Genomic DNA, 16,750 nt, shown 5'->3' with positions numbered 1-16,750 from the left:
GAATTGGAGATAAAATGAGACGGATGTGCTCAGAGGGATGCTGTGGACGGATTCTGAGGTCTGGAGGAAGAGCAGAGGGAAAGAGGACAGGAAGTTAGCTGGTGGGAAAGGAGAGGCGGAGGCCACATTTGGAAACGGCAACAGAGCAAAACGAGCCTAAAATGAAAACACCTGCAGATGCTTAAAAATAAACTTAAAAACCAGCCGTTTTTAATGATCACCGAGATCATCCCGGGATCCGGAAGCAGATTTTCCACGGTTCGGATTTCGATTTGACATCTCAAATCAAAATCCCTTTTTTTTTTTTTTTTTTTTTTACCAGATGAAGACGAACAAACTGAAAACACTTCAGATTTCCACTCAGCTGTTTTACTGTCTGCAGGAGCAAGAGAGCTTCTTCACGCCGTACAGGAAGATGTAGGGGATGATGCAGGTGTAGGAGGCCGCGATGTAGCTGGCCACCTCCACCAACAGCGAGGAGGTGTGGATGTTGTTAGTGATGCGCAGGAAGAGATGAGTCAGCCAGCAGACCAGGAAGACGCTGGCTACGGCCACCACGCTCTTCGCCGCCCTCACCTGGGCGTCCGGACCGGCTTGAGTTCCGGCTCGCCGGTCCTCCGCCGAGCCCGGTTGCGTTCCCGGACTCGGAGGAGCCGCCCCCGTGTAGACCCCGGATCCGGACGCGGGGCTTAGCCCTTCCTCTCGGGGTCGGACATCCTTTCCGGACGCTTCCCGGCTCGGCGCGGGCCGGCGCTGTCCGATGCGGCGGCGGTTCTGAAGCAGCGTGATGACGATCTGGACGCTGGCGAACACGATGGCTGCCAGCGGGAGGGCGTTGGCCAGGGTGAGGTAAAGGATATCGTAGGTTTGCCTGGAGACGGCGCTGGGGAAGAGGTCGATGCAGTCCTTGTGGCTCCCGTTGTCCACCGTCAGGGTGACGAAGAAAAAGTGGGGAATGCTGAAAACCAGAGCCACCGTCCAGCTCCCCGCCAGCATGCGGGCCACCAGGCCGAGGTTGTCCAGCCGCACCGGCGCGCCGCCTCTCTTCAAGGAACCCACCAGCTTCTGGTGCCAGAACACGCTGATGAAGAAGGTGGTGAAGATGCTGCTGGTCTCCGACAGGTCCGCGCTGAAGCGGAACACGCCGCAATAGGTTTCCCCCAGGAACCACTGCCCGGCGATGTCGGCCATGGTGTCCGGCAGGTCCACCAGGAAGTTGGTGATGAGGTTGGACACGGCCAGGTTGATGAAGAGGACCTCGCCGGTGCGGATCGCAGATCTCTCGCCCGGGATGGAGCGCAAGGCCAGCCAGTTGTTCCCCAGGATCCCCGCCAGGAACATCAGCGCCCTGATGATGGACTCGATGAGCTCCTCCGCATCCATTTGGCCTCGCAGAAGAACTGCTTTCCTTGAAATGAAGCAGCCTCGCAGCGGGGCATTTATATAGCGGAAGAAGAAGAAGAAGAAGCCCTGCCCCGTCACTCATGGGGCCTTCATCACTTAGTCCCATGGAGGTGGAGGTGTGCACGCGACATCACCTGCTCAAGGATGAGCAAATCCACGGAGCTCCTCACGCACCTTCATGGGAAAAAACGTTTCTGAACCAAAGGGAAGTTCACATTTTTATTCTACCTCTGCTCCTGAACCTTCTCCCTGAGGACCTGCAGGTGAAGCTCCTGCAGGGCGACCTCTGCCCTGAATCCTTCAGGTGAGACCCAGACAGACCCCGAAGATCTCGTCTCTCAAACATCAGTGGATCTTCAGACCCGTTTGAAAAGTCAAAACGTCCGGCTGTTTAAATCTCGCTATTTGGATATAATCATATTTGGGCGAGAGGGGGAGCTTTTTTTAATCATGAACTTAATAAGTTTTAATTTTTGCACTCGGGGTCAAGGGTCGCTGGAAGCTATCCCAGCTGTGATTGGACGAGAGGTGGGGTTCACCCTGGACCAATCACAGGGCCCGTTATAGGCGTACAAACTGTCACTCATTCATTCCCAGCTCATCTACAGACATCCAACCATTTCATTAAAAGAATATAATAATTCACCCTCTTATTCCTTTAGACAAACTATTCACACATCATGTAGAGACTTGCGACCGTTCGTCGTAATTCATCCAACTATTCACTGTCATTCATTCATTTTAGGCTCCTCATTGAAAGCGTGGTGATTAAAAACATGCTGATGGTTTTTTTGAAAAAAAAAAAAGAAGAAAAATATTTTAAACACACAATGATCTCTAGTTTCATGTACATAAAATGTTCAGTATAAATTCAATTTGCTATATTGTGGATTTCTCCACAATAGCAGTCTGGAGCAGATGTTTAGAGGAACCGAGAAAAACATCTACTTCTACTGAAAGTAAATAGAATAAAAAAAAGACAAAGTCTATTTTTTTTTTACTTTTACCTCTATCACTTTTATTGTTTCTTATAAATCTGTATTTTCCGTAAATGTTATCTGTGTCCTTGAGAGTCAAGTAAGGCACCTTAAATAAAATGTATTCTTATTATTAAATATATATAATGGAAAACCATGTACCGTGTATGTAGCAGATTTTCTGTCCTAATTAAAATTAAAGAAAGGATGTATTTCCTAAAATTCTCCAATTACAAATACGTGTAAACACGTATGCGTATACCTGCAATGCAGAAAAAATATATATCTTTAATTTTACAGAATAACTTTTTATTCTCGCACCCCCCGGTCCGGTCCTCCTTTACCGGGGCGCCGCACCGTCTGCATCCGGCCGTGGCGCCTCTTCCACCGGCCTCCGCGCGGGCGGCGCTCCGCTCCGCCTGCGGAGGGGCGGAGCGGAGCGCCGCGTCATCGCGAAGCCGAAGACTCCACCTTCACGCCGGAGCCGCCGGCGTGTGAGAGCCGCCGCCGGCGGGGGCAGACGGGACCCGGGACGCGGGAGGGAGCGGAGCCTCCTGGTCCTCCTTTTGCCCTGCAGGAGCTTCCAGCTGGAGGCTTGAGGAGCGCAGACCGCGGCGGGTATGGGAGTCTGCTGAGAGGAGGAGAGGAAGAAGAAGAAGGAGAAGAAGAGGAGGAGGAGGTGGAGGACAGGATGCCCGGGAGGGACGCAGAATCGCTGAAGCCCAGCGCCTTCGTCCCGGTGTGCACGGCCGCCTGCCTCCTGGTGGGATCCACGTCCTTGTTCTTCGTCTTCACGTAAGTGAGATCTTCCTTAAAAGTTGCACGGCTGTAGGTTTCATCCCTTCATCCATCCCTCCGTTCCAAGTGGTTGTGGGTTGTTGTTAGAACAAGTTGGAAGACCGGGTGGCTTCACCAGAGCTGCTGTGAGAGAAGAAACATCTCCATCTGTCCATCCATCCACCCGCCGTGGTTGTAGTTTGGTAGAAGATCAGATTGGATTAGAAGAACAGGCAGAGGTGGCTTCGTTGATGGCGGTATGATGGAAGCAACATCTCCATCCATCCATGCATCTCAAGGTGGTCGTGGTTTGTTGATGGAACAAGTTGGAGGACCAGGTGGGTCCATTGATACTGAGATGATTGAAGCAACATCTCCATCTCCATCCATCCCTCCATCTTAAGTGGTTGTAGTTTGGTCAGAACAAGCTGGAGGACCAGGTGACTTCACTAATGTTGGAATCATAGACGAAACATCTCCATCCATCCATCCATCCATCCATCCATCCAAATGTGGTTGTAATTTGTTCGATCAAGCTGGAGGACCAGGTGGCTCCACAAACGCTGGTGGGATGGAAGCAACATCTCCATCTCCATCCATCCCAAGGGGTTGTTGTTGTTTGGTCAGAACAAGTTGAAGGAATAGGTGACTCCACTAACGCTGGAATCATAGGAGAAACATCTCCCTTGTCCATCCATCCATCTAAAGTGTAGTTGTTAGCAGATCAGATTGAATTAGAAGAACACGTGGAGAACCAGATGGCTCCACTAACACTGGAATCATAGAAGAAATATCTCCATCCATCCATCCTAATGTGGTTGGAGTTTGTTAGAACAAGCTGAAGGACCAGGTGGCTCCACGAGCGCTGGTGCGACAGAAGAAACCTCTTCATCCGTCCATCCATCCAAAGTGCAGTTTGTTAGAAGATCAGAAGTGCAAGTGGAGAACCAGGGGGCTCCAGCATGATAGAAGCAACATCTCCATCCATCATCCAAATATGGTTGTTAGAACAAGTGGAGAACCAGATGGTTCCACTGACACTGGAATGATTGAAGAAACATCTTCATCTCCATCCATCCATCCATCTGCACCATGTTGCTGTTTTCCACGTGCTGTTTCCAGAACCTCCATCTTCTGACCTGGTTCCGTCCTGCCGTGCCCTGGGCGTTCACCCGGAGGGTTGCCATGGCGACTCGGGTTGCCGCGGTGACCCACATGTGTCACAAATATAGACTGGGCCCGACCCAAAGAAGGGGAACGGGGGGTTTGGACCGTTCCATCAGAAGAAGAAGAAGAGGAGAACATCCAAACTCCTCCTCCCCCCGACGCGACCCCTGACCTCTAGAGCAACATCTGTCCTCCCCCCCCATTTGTAGTCTTTCACCGGAATCCGACACCAGATTGTGAAGACGGGATTAAGGCCCGGTTGATGTCATGTGACCCCTTAACCTCCCCCCCCCGGGATTTGTGAAAATGGACCGGTCCGTTTTTAGGGTTCGGTTTCGGCGCCCGTTCCTTCCACGCTAACCGGGCGCTGCTAACCGGGCGCTGCTAATCGGCGCCGCCGCGGTTTATCTTATGAAATATGATTACGCCGTATCGCTTTCTGTGCCGGATTATCCCGGCGCGGCTTTGGCCGAGGAGGAGGAGGAGGGGTTCGGTGGAAACCACCGCCGCTGCCGCGTTTTGGAAGTAGAACAACGTTTATATTTTCAATTTAAGGTTCTGGAGGCAAAGCGTCGCCTTTCAAAATAAAAACCCAGAAAAATCAAGTGGTAATTGGAAGTTAAATGCTTCTAAAATTGAACAGAATTGTATTTTTTAATGTTTTTAAAGTTCTATTGCTGACATTTTTTTTTTTTTTTTGCTTTTTCTTGAAGAAAATATAAACGGGTCGAAAATGACCCATAACACCATAGATGTTACTATAGTTATTAATTTTAATGTGAAAAAAATTAATCAACCAATTCATTTCAGAGATGTGTTCTATACCCCTTACCAATATTCTGGTAACACAACATCCTTTACTTTATTTATATTATTCTCTCGAGGTTAATTTTTCTGTTTTTTATTGAAATCGAGAGGTATACTAACGACAATAAAAAGGCCCAGAGAACCACAACAAAAATTTTTAAACCCAATATTTTCATGGATAAGGAAGCCTAACAAGGTAACCAAAAGATTGGAAAAAGAATTGGAATTTAAGTTTTTATTTTTAGTGTATTTTAAAGCTGATTTAAGACTCCGGGGATGCTACCAGAAAACTAACATAGGAGGATGGTTAAATTTGTCGGACTCAGTTTCACGATTGGAATGATTTTTAAAAATTAAATGTATAAAATGACGATGGATGTCAAAGGGCCGAAACTGTGAAAATCATAGCTTTATTACCTCGAAGTAACACGAAGTCCAAATTTTTCCTTTGTTTTGGTGTAAAGGAGAAGAGATAGATAATAAAAATAATCCCAGTACACCCCTAGTGGACAATATATGCTACATTTTTAGTTCCAAAAAGTGATTTTTTTTGTATTTTTTTATTCCGCGGGCCGGGTTGGACCCTCCAGCGGGCTGATACCGGCCCGCGGGCCGAACGTTTGACGCCCCTGCTTTCTCCACGGCCAATCGTCTGCTTCCATCTAACCCTCTTCTTTAACTTCCATTGCTTCGTCCATGAACCTCCTCTCTGGTCTTCTTCCAGACCTCCTTCCTGGCGGCTCCAACGTCAGCATCCTTCTACCCAGATCTTCACCATCCTTCCTCTGTCCATGTCCAAACCGTTGTTCTCCAGAACATCTCGCATGTGCTGCTCCGTCCTCCTCCCTCCCAGAGAGGAACCTCCACATCTCCACCTCCTGTCTTCTCCTCGGTGTCTCCAAACCGGACACCACGGCTTCTCCGCCTTTCCTTTCATTGTTCTATCACCTGGTTCTTCCACCATCCCCCCTTACCTTCTTCATCTCCACCGTTCCTCTCGGGCTCTGGAGCGCACCTCCACCTCTCTAGATGTTCCTCCAGCTTCTTCCAAACATCGGTCATGGAGGTATCTGGCGGTATCCGGTTGGAAGGACCTGCTTCAATGATCTGGACGACGGCCCGGCAGCTCTGGGCGAGTTCAGGAATGACCTTCAAAATTCTAGGTGGTGTTTTTTTCTTCTTCCTGCGGCTGATGGAATTAATCGGTTACCTGCTTCCTGCTTTTGTTCTCCAGCCCTTGAACTTCTCTCGACCCGCGACGCTCATCTACGGCCTCCCAATGTTCACGCACGCCGGGAATTCCAGGAGAAAATGTCCTCCTCTTCGGGTCTTCATAAGTTCCCCCTCCTTTCGGTTCTCGGCTCCACGTCTTTTGTTTTCAGGTCCGCTGCTGATTTTCCTGCAGCGAACGGTGGATGAGTGATTTATCCAAAAAAAGAAAAAAAAAAAAAAAACATTTGAAAAGTGAGATCAACCTTAAACTGCTTTTCAGAAACAGAATCAGAAATTAAATAAAAATAAAAAGAATAAAATTTGCCAATAATAAAAGATCAGTAAAAATCAAAATAAATCAATAAAAATAAAGTTAAAGGTATGTAAAAAATATATCAAAAGATATATGTAATTTAATGAATATACATGTGATTTTATGTATAAGTTGGAAAGTAAAACATTTATTGGATTTATTGCACATACGGAGAATTATTGCAACCTTTTACAAGGTTTCTTGTTTCACCAGCGAACCTTTATAAATAGTTGTCGTGGCAACTGGACTTGAATTTCTTCACTTGAAGACGTTGAGATGTTCAGTTCAGATACAAGATCTTCAGATCTGAAGAAGCCTCTGGGATGAGGCGGTGAAACGTCCTCAAGTGAAGAAATTCAAGTCCAGTTGCCACCACAAGAAGGTTTCCACAAGAGCTGACCTGGATGACTGGGAACCTCCACAGACATTTGTTCTTCTTCTCCATCTTCTTGGTCAAACCCTACTCTCTGAATCCTCCTCTCTCACACCAACTAACTTCATATCCTCTCTCACTCTGTCCATAAATCTTCTCTTCTCAGATCTTCACCATGGTTTGGACACGATAAGAGGAGCGTTCATGTCCAAACCATCTCAGTCATCACTTTGTCTTGGTCATACATGTCCTGCACCCCGATGACAAATCCTTCTTTTCCTTTGGGCTTTTCCCTTCAGGAGTCTTCACAGCGAATCAACCTTCTCCATCTCACCCAACTCTCCGTCCTAACTTCATATCCTCTCTCACAACGTCCATCAATCTTTTCTTTGGTCTTCCAGTCTTCTCGACCTCCAATTCCAGCATCCATCCACCAATGTATTCAGTCTAACTTCAGCAGACATTTAAGAACAGTTATTTCCTCATCCATTCCCTAATTTACTTTACGCAACACAGATATTGTTTTATACATTTATGTATTTACAAAATGTATATAAAAATATAACTTTTTTGCATGGATTTTCTGCATATCATACATATTTTATTAGACAGCAGTTGAATGGATACTTTTTAATGATTTCACTGAGAGACAGCAGCCAGTTGCCTGATAATAGCTTACATGTTTGCAGATGACATCGTGATCTGTAGTGAGAGTGCAGGCTGAGGAACATCTAGAGAGGTGGAGGTATGCTCTGGAAAGGAGAGGAGTGAAGGTTAGTTGCAGCAAGACAGAATATATGTGTGTGAATGAGAGGTGAGGCTACAGGGACTGGAGATCAAGAAGTTGGAGGTGGTCAAGTACTTAGGGTCAACAGTCCAGAGCGTAGGAGAGTGTGGAGAAGAGGTGAAGAAGTGGGTTCAAGCAGGTTGGAATGGGTGGAGAAATGTGTCAAGGGTACAAAGAGGTACAAGACTATCAGCCAGAATGAAAGGAAAGGTGGAGGAGATGGAGGTGAGACCAGAGATGCTGTATGGTTTGGAAACAGTGGCATTGAGGAGAAGAAGGAGGCAGAGATGGAGATACAAGAGATGAAGATGTGGAGGTTCTCTTTGGGAGCGACCAGGATGGATAAGATCAGGAATGAGTCCATCAGAGGGATTGTGCACGTTTGATGCTTTGAAGAGAAGAAGTGGTTGGGCCATGTAAGGAGGAGGGATGGCGAATATCTTGGTAGATGGTTGCTGGAATTGGAGGTCTAGAGGAAGACCAAAGAGAAGATTTATGGATGAGAAAAGGGTTACATGGAGTAGGTTGATACACTGTGGAGACCCCTGAAGGGAAAAGCCCAAAGGAAAAGAAGGATTTGTCATCGGGGTGCTGGACATGTATGACCGAGGCAAAGTGATTACTGAGATGGTTTGGACATGAATACTCCTCTTGTCCAAACCATGTTGAAGATCTGGGTAGAAGGTTTCTGAAGGTGGAGCTGCCAGGCAGGAGGTCTAGAGGAAGACCAAAGAGAAGATTAGTGGACGTTAGTTGGTATAAGAGAGGAGGATACAGAAAATAGGGTTTGGTGGAGAAGGTTGATTCGCTGTGGAGACCCTAAAGGGAAAAAGCCTCAGGAAAAGAAGAAGAAGAATACAATGACTTCGATACTAATAAAAGAACAACAATGGCTGACGTCTGGTGAGATGCTGCAGTTGATCAAGAAGATCACATGAAGATACTATTTGTCTCGGAGGGTGAACGGTTGCATGTCTCCATTTGTGGCGAATCCCACCTCTCGCCCAGCTGGGATTGCCCCTGCCTGCAGGATAAGCCGTGCAGATAATGAATGAATGTATTGATCCTGAGCATCTATAATCTATAATCCAGAGCGTCGCTTTTAAAAAATCCTGACGTGTATTTCATAGACTTTCCAAGCCTCGCCGTGCAAACAGGACGCTAGAAGTCACAGATCTTTTGATATGACGAGTACAAGAACGTCCATGTAGACCATAAACTTGACCAAAAACACAGATGTCGCATACAAGAAAGGTCAAAGCTGCCTGGTCTTTCTCTGGAGACTCTTCAGAGATGTTTGCAGATGTTTGATCACACGTTGGTGTCCAGCATCATCTCCAGTGTGCCGGGCGGCGGGCTAAAAGCTAACAAAGCTAACTCCATCTGAGAGGAGGACGCTGAATTAGCCTTCAACCGTGGACGCAGACCACCGCAGAAGGTCTTACCGAAAACCAATATCATGTTTCAAACCAATGGCGGATCCTTCTGGATTATTCGAGGCGGCGTGCAGATTTACGGCTCGGGTTTAATCAACGCCGGAGGAAAGCGAGTAAGCGAGCGCTCGCGCCGCCGGTGTCACTGATGTCGGACAAAAGGCGGCGAGGCCGGCTGATGGCGTGGCGTCTGCTGTGCCACTGACCCACTGCGGGGATGAGGGCGGCGTGCAGATTGCGGAGCAGCTTACCGCCGTGTGATTTAATACAGCTCTGCCCGGCCTCTTTCATTAGGTCGGGCTTGTCTCGCCGCGACGCTCTCCCCGCCGTCCAGATGGCCTCGGACCAATGACGGCGTCCGTGCAGAGGCCGCCGCGCTCTGTAATCTCGTCCACGGCGAATAAATATCTAAAACGGCACACGCGGGATCTCAGGTTTCGCTTTGTTCCGTCGTCTTCAAACATGGCCGCTGTCGTGATGTGTTAAGATTTAAGGACGGAATATGATTTCGATGACTTACATCCTGCTGGAGGGGAAAAAAAAAAAAAAAGGCGGTTGCCGTGTCAACGTGGGCCTCAGAGCCCGAGCGTCCTCTGGAAAAAAAAAAAAAAAAAAAAAAAAAACGATATTTCCGATAAGGGCTTCTATATTTAACCGTCAGACGCACGAGGGCGTCCCATCTGTCGGTGGTGGTTTTCTCCTGCCGCCTGGTTTGAGGGAACATCTTGAAAAAGGAGGATGATGAAGATGAAGGTGTTGCTGTTCTGCATCTTTGCTGATTCCGATGCAGGAGAAAATATATTTTGACGCGGCTCGGTTTCAATTTCCAGCTCCAGCTCCGCAGTGTCCTCGGGGCGAGATGGCAAATCCCCGGGTGCTCCTGATGGTTTGGCTGGTGTGTGTGTGAATTTCTACCGGGTTATCGATCGCGGATCGTTTATTGGTTGCGGCTTGTTGAACACAAACCAGCTCCGGTTCCGCGGATTCGTTCTGCCGATCGGTGTCGGATCGGTGTCGAACTCATTTTGGTTTGGTGAAACCGTCGCGTGATTACCAAGAAGTAACACTGAGTCCAGATGTTTCCTTTGTTTTAGTGTAAAGGAGAACAGGGAAACTATAACAATCTTTATATGTAACAACAACATGATGAACAACCTGAGATTCATGAAGAAAAGTGAAATTTCCCCAACAAGACGCCTCAGTTCTCTGCGCATTTTTCGCCCAAACTTGCTGCGTTCTCACCGATTATACAGGCTTCTTATTAACCTCAACCGACAAATAAGAAGTGGTCCATTTTTCTTGCAGCAGCGTCCACTTTTCTCTTTTTCGGCCACGACATGTTGCCGTTGAGGGTGTCGGGTCCGACGAAAAAGCGGGTTCATTTCTAACAAGAAGTAAAAATGCTATTTACACACCCGGAAGCCGCATTGTTGCTGTGAGTTGTGAGTCACATGATGTTGTGTTGTGTTGCTAACACCGACTAAAACAGTGCAGCCCCTGCAGGCAACGTAGGAACTGTATTTTTATTTCCAAAAAGTAGCTCATGATTTTTATGCCTTTTTTTACAAATTGTATATTTATCCCACGGGCCGGATTGGACCCCCTGACGGGCCGGTACCGGCCCGCGGGCCGTACGTTTGTCACCCCTGGTTTAAACACATGTCAAATACGAGCAGCGAGGAGATGTTCGAACATAAATCCTGAATAAGGAGTCAGGGTGGAGGGTGGAGGTTGTCGGGGGTTGGGGGCGCCGGCGCCCGGATCAAATTATGCTCCTTAATCTCTTTGTCACACATTCGATGCTTCTCAGAGCTTTAATTATGCTAAAATAGTTCAAAGCTATGAAATGATCCCAGTGTGTGTGTGTGTGTGTGTGTGTGTGAGAGGGAGTCTCCTGCAGGCCGAGACCACCGGTGGTGAATCGTTTAGATTCATCTGATGTCACACACACACACACACACACATAGCGTCCAGCAGCCTAGCGAGATGTATGATTTGGCTCCCGGGTGTTTCGCATCTAATGGGAGGATTCCACAGCGGCCCGGCAGAAATGGTCTGTAATCCAGAGGTCATAATCCAGGGATTATTGGGTCTGCAGCTGGCGCGGCATCAGCAGTCGCCCCCCTCGCTGGGAACCCATCCCCCACGCACCTAAACCCGATGGAGGGGGAGGAGTGAAGATGACTCCTTATTGTGTATTCACTTTTGAGGAGCCCCTAATCCAAATTCTGGGGACAATCTAATCCAGTTTTCTTCTCTCAACTCCGGCTTCCACTTGCGGGATCTTGAACAGGATTATCGTGTTGTATCTCCACCAAGAAAACACCCACGCGGAGAATTCCTGCGGCGTATATAGGTTAAACATTCACCGCTCAATCAAACGTCGCTAATATAATCCAGCGACTCTTTCCTGTCCATCTAACTTAATCTGATTTCCCTGCCCTTGCTTCTAATCTCGTACAGTAGCGATATAATCACACTTCCATTCGTGGCGACGCAGGCAAGACAAACGTGGGATTCGTGGGTGAGAGGGGTGGAAATTGCAGAAAAGTTGAGTCACAATATGTTGTTGTCATCTGCATGCTACTGCTAACAGTGCTGTTATCTTCAGCTGCAAAGTTAGCATTAGCGACCCGCGTGCTCGAACAAAGCCAACGTTACTACGAAGCTATTACCGGCCTGTGTGTTCGTACAAAGTTAACATTTGCGACTTGAGTGCTCACAAAAAGCTAACATTAGCGACCTACATGCGGTGCAAAACAAATATTACCACCCTACGTACTTGTACAATGTTACCGTTACCGAACTGCTATTCTCACAAAACTAACATGAGCGACCTACTTGCTGTACGAGGCTAACATTAGCAACTTGTGTGTTCGCATGAAGTAAAAATCACTGAATTGCGTGCTGTATAAACGTCACACGAACGACCCGAGAGCTCTTACAAAGTTAACATCACCAACTAGCATGCCCATAAAGAGCTAACATTACTCACCTGCCTGTTCCAAGGAAGCTAACATCAGCGACCGACGAGCCGTACGAAGCTAACATTACCAGCCTGCGTGCTATATAAAGGTAACAGACTTGTGTGCTCGTACAAAGCTAACAATGACCTAAGTGCTCCCTCAGCACTAGCATTAGCAACCTGGGGGCTTACACAAAGTTAAAAATCCATAAACTCTTATTTATATTGCCAACCTGCGTGCTCATGCAGAGCTAACATTAGCAACCTGTGTGTTTGTACAACACTAACATTAGCAACCTGCTTTAAATAGTTAACAATTGTGACTTACTTGCTGTACAAAGCTAAAAATTGTGACCAAATTTTACAAAGCTAACATTACCGACCTGCTACTCACACAAAACTAATGTCAGCTACCTGTCAGCTGTAATAGCAGCTGTACAAAGCTAACAGTGGTATGTGTCTTTCTATAAAGCTAACATTAATTACCTGTTTGCTCGTACAAAGTAAAACTCACAGAACTGCGTGCTAGCACAAAGCTAACAATACCAATCTGTGTGGAAGTACAAAGCGAATATTAATGACCTACATGTTGTGCAAAGCTAACATTTGGAAACTCTCTGATATACAAAGTTTGTGCTCTTATGAAGCTTAACATTATCGACCTTAGTGCTCGTGCAAAATAAAAATCACCGACTTATAAAGTTAATATTACCAACCAGCATGCTGTACATAGCTAACATTAGTAATATGCGTGTTCATGGGCTAACATTTCCGACTTGCGTCCCAGACAAAGCAACCATTAATGACCTGCTTGCTCACTTAAAGTAAAATTCACTGACCTGTAGAGCTAACTTTAGCGACCAGCATGCTCTTTCAAACTTAAAATTACAGACTGACATCCCGCAAAAAGCAAACATTACAGATTAGCATGCTAGCACAGAAGCTCACATTACCGACCCGGGCGATCGTGCTAGCATCGCTGACCAGCGTGCTGGTACGAAGCTAACATCACCGACCTGCATGTTCGTACAAGGCTAACATTAGCGTCCCCCATGGTGGTAAGAAGTTAGCATTAGCGACCAGCATGCTCAAACAAAGCTAACATTTCCGGCCTTCTTGCTAGCTGTTCTGCCGAGGTGCAATCTGGGGGTAGAAGTGTTTCTGTGATACTGAAACTCCTTCCTTCCTGATGTCCAAAGAGAGTAATTTCTGTTTTTGCATCCATCTTTAGGCTGTATTTACTGACTTAAATTTAATTTTAAAATGACTCAAATTTCCTCCAGTCAGCATCGGCCCATATTCCACATCCGTTATTCTCTCACACTGTGTGTCGATGAAACGTAACCCCCGGAAACAGAGCACTGACAGCGATACAAACTAAAAATACGATTAAGGGATTAATCTCATTAAAGCGTTACTTCTGTGTAATTAATTAATCAAAATTAACATTTTGAAGTCCTGGGTTTAATTACTATTAATACCAGAAGCCCTGTCAGTTACATAGTAATAGCTGAAATGATATAAGAACAACTTTAATACTCATTAAAGAAATAGCCATAGTAGATGCCCCTACTCAGGTTAATCTAGTTTGAAGAATTTCTTGCCTCCTTTTTGGGAAAATTGTTCGCGATTTTGTACAATAATCAGTGACTAATCAGCTCTGCGAATAAATGTTGGTTCTAACTCTCTAAGGATTAGACGCTGTCATATAATCCTTTGACGTGAGCCCGTTTATACACTCTTTTCCTTCTCTGTCACCATCACCAGCTACTTCTGACATCCCATCATAATAAAAGGGATGAAGATTATCCCCTAAATCACACGTGTCAAACTCAAGGCCCGCGGGCCGAATGTGGCCCGCCACGTCATTTTATGAGGCCCGCGGGAACCTCTTAAAAAATTTGACTGTCTTCAAATAAATAACTCCGAAGTCGCTTGTCAAAAAGTACAAGCTACGTCGCTATTTTCACACCAAACACAGAGCTAAGTATGCTAAAGTTAGCCTTCCGGTAAAACAACAAATTGTCCAAGAATTAAATGCCAAACGACGGCGGTGCATCCAAAAACACCCTTTCAACAGAGCTACTTGTAAAAATATATTTTTTTACATCGATGCAAATACATATGTAACATTTAGGATCTGAATGAGTAAAAAAAAAAATCAGAGTTATTCAACATCAAGGATAAGATTAACTTGATTAATCCCCACAGGGGATTATTTGTCAGAGCGGGTACAGTTATAAGTGTCAATAAATATGAATTTAAATATAAATAAAGAGACAATTAGAAAACAGCAAAAGAGAAGCTTTACATTTAGCTCCATTTATACTGTTTCATTTACATGTGAGGGCAACCATGACGTTCGGTGAAAATGAGATTGACGCCCCTGCACTGAAGTTACTATTGCATTATGTGTGTGTGTGTGTGTGTGTGTGTGTGTGTGTGTTCCATTGACTCTTCTGCTGTTGTCGTACTCAGATGCCCGTGGCTGGCTGTGACCATCTGCCCCGCCGTGCCGCCATGCTGCGCCATCCTTTTCCTTTTTGTGCTGGCCAACTTCACCATGGCAACCTTTATGGACGCCGGCGTGCTCCCGATGGGTCGGTAATCAGGTTGATGTTATCTGTCTTGCACGGGAGGATGCAGGGAGATCCGTATCACGTTTTTTTTTTTTTAAACATTCGCTCCTCAGCCAACGAGGACGAGGACAAGGACGACGAGTTCCGGGCGCCGCTGTACAAGAACGTGGACGTGAAGGGCGTCCAAGTGCGGATGAAGTGGTGCGCTTCCTGTCATTTCTACAGGCCGCCGCGCTGCTCCCACTGCAGCGTGTGCGACCACTGCGTGGAGGTCAGTGGTAACGGATCGTGCAAAACATTCAAACAAAGATAAGGGGATTCTTGGGGAGGGAATTGTAAGATAAGATAAAATGAAATGAACTTTATTGATCCCCATTGGGGAAATTCCTTAGTCACAGCAGCGTAAGATATAATGTGAAAAAAAAAGGAAAATAAATATGAATATAAATAGAAATAGAGAGAAAGAAGACAGACGATAATAATAATAACAATAATGATAATAATAATAATTATTATTATTATGTATTATCATTATCATCTTGCATTATCAAAGGAAGATAATAAAAAGATAATAAGTGAAAGATAATAAATATAATAAGAGACAGATAACAAAAAGGAAGATTTATTATTATTATTATTATTATTACTATTATTATTGTTATAATTGTTATCGCTGATGATGTTCTTGTTGTTGTCTGCTATCTATTCATATAATATTATCTATTTATCTATTTATTTGTGGATTTCTTGTATATTTATATTTGTATTCATATTTGTTTTCCTTTTTTTTGACCTCATAACTGTCACACGGTTTATCTTATATTTTATTATCCTTTATTAATAGCAAGACAAATAAATAGACGGCAAAAAAAGACAACAGCAGCATCTGTGCACTGCAGAAATGGTTTATCAGCCCACAGGTAAATAAATATCTCAAGAAAATAAAGAGTAAAAGATGCCGTCATCCAGCGCCATTCTGAAAAAAAAAAAATATATATATATATATATATATAAAAAAATAAGCAAAATAAACATGAATATAAATATAAATAGAGAGAAAGAAGACAGAAGATAATAATAATAATAATAATGATAATGTATCATTATTATTATTATCTTCCGTTATAAAAGGAAGATAATAAAAAGATAATAAGCGATAGATAATAAATATAATAAGAGACAGATAACAGAAAAGGAAGATTATTATTGTTATTATTATTATTTTTATTATTATCATTATTATTATTATTATTGTTACTGTTATCATTGCTATCCCTGATGATGTTGTTGTTGTCTGCTTTCTATTTATATGCTGTCTATTCATTTGTGGATGTATTGTTGTTGTCTGTCTTCTGCCTTTCCACTTATATTTATATTCATATTTATTTTACTTTTTTTTTGACATTATAACTGTCACACAGTTTATCTTATCTTTTATTATTCTTTATTAATAGCAAGACATCCACAAATAAGTAGACAGCAAAAACAGCACTCAATGCACCGCAGAAATGGTATATCGTCTCACAGGTAAATAAATATCTCCAGAAAATAAAGAGTAAAAGATGCCGTCATCCAGCGCCAACTTGAAAAAAATAATAATAAAGAAGAAAAAAATGTAAAAAAAAAAAATGGCGAAATCGTCTCGGCAACAGGACTTGAGTTTCTTCACTTCAGTCCAGAGGTTCTTCAGTTCTAATGGCAAAAACCGCTGCACCCCGAGGGGCGAAAGGACAAAAGAGCGTGGCGTCTTCTATCGCCGCATCGAGGATCGTGATGATATCTACATTATCGAGTCCAAACAACTGCGGCCCGACACTCCGGGACGAGGACTCCCGGCCTGGACCTCCACCCGAAGGACAAGGGACGCTCGCTTGAAGACGGAAATTCTGCTATTCATCTTTGGCCAAAACATAAAAAAAAAAAAACATCTCCGAACAGAAGAGGAGGCCTCAGACA

At 44.9% G+C, this 16,750-nt stretch overlaps 2 protein-coding genes across 5 annotated transcripts in view; one reads left to right on the top strand and one right to left on the bottom strand.

Annotated features, from left to right (window-relative positions):
• Window positions 1-300: 300 nt before the first annotated feature.
• On the bottom strand, window positions 301-2,701 carry ora5 (olfactory receptor class A related 5). Its single transcript, XM_086153033.1, has one exon. The coding sequence runs from the start codon at window positions 1,381-1,383 to the stop codon at window positions 370-372; it is 1,014 nt and encodes a 337-aa protein (XP_086009159.1). The 5' UTR covers window positions 1,384-2,701; the 3' UTR covers window positions 301-369.
• A 182-nt stretch (window positions 2,702-2,883) lies between these two features.
• Window positions 2,884-16,750, top strand: part of zdhhc8a (zDHHC palmitoyltransferase 8a) — a 20,276-nt gene continuing 6,409 nt past the window's right edge. For 2 of the 4 annotated variants that reach the window (XM_086151820.1, XM_086151819.1), the window contains exons 1-3: window positions 2,928-3,176; window positions 14,694-14,815; window positions 14,908-15,065. In XM_086151820.1, the coding sequence (XP_086007946.1) occupies window positions 3,073-3,176; window positions 14,694-14,815; window positions 14,908-15,065 (384 nt within the window). In that variant the 5' untranslated portion in view covers window positions 2,928-3,072. Of the gene's footprint in view, window positions 3,177-14,693; window positions 14,816-14,907; window positions 15,066-16,750 lie in introns of all 4 variants that reach the window. The other 2 variants (XM_086151822.1, XM_086151821.1) reach the window with 2 other exon arrangements.

Source organism: Fistularia commersonii, chromosome 9 (assembly GCF_037954325.1).
Source record: "Fistularia commersonii isolate RoL2024-O1a breed Wild chromosome 9, RoL_Fcom_v1.0, whole genome shotgun sequence".
Taxonomy (NCBI): domain Eukaryota; kingdom Metazoa; phylum Chordata; class Actinopteri; order Syngnathiformes; family Fistulariidae; genus Fistularia; species Fistularia commersonii.
Note: the sequence above shows the minus strand (reverse complement) of the source record. Positions and strands in the feature narration are given on the sequence as shown.

What these genes read in the sequence shown, in the direction of transcription:
- ora5 (XM_086153033.1), bottom strand. Translation starts at nt 1,383, where the DNA reads ATGGATGCGGAGGAGCTCATCGAGTCCATCATCAGGGCGCTGATGTTC.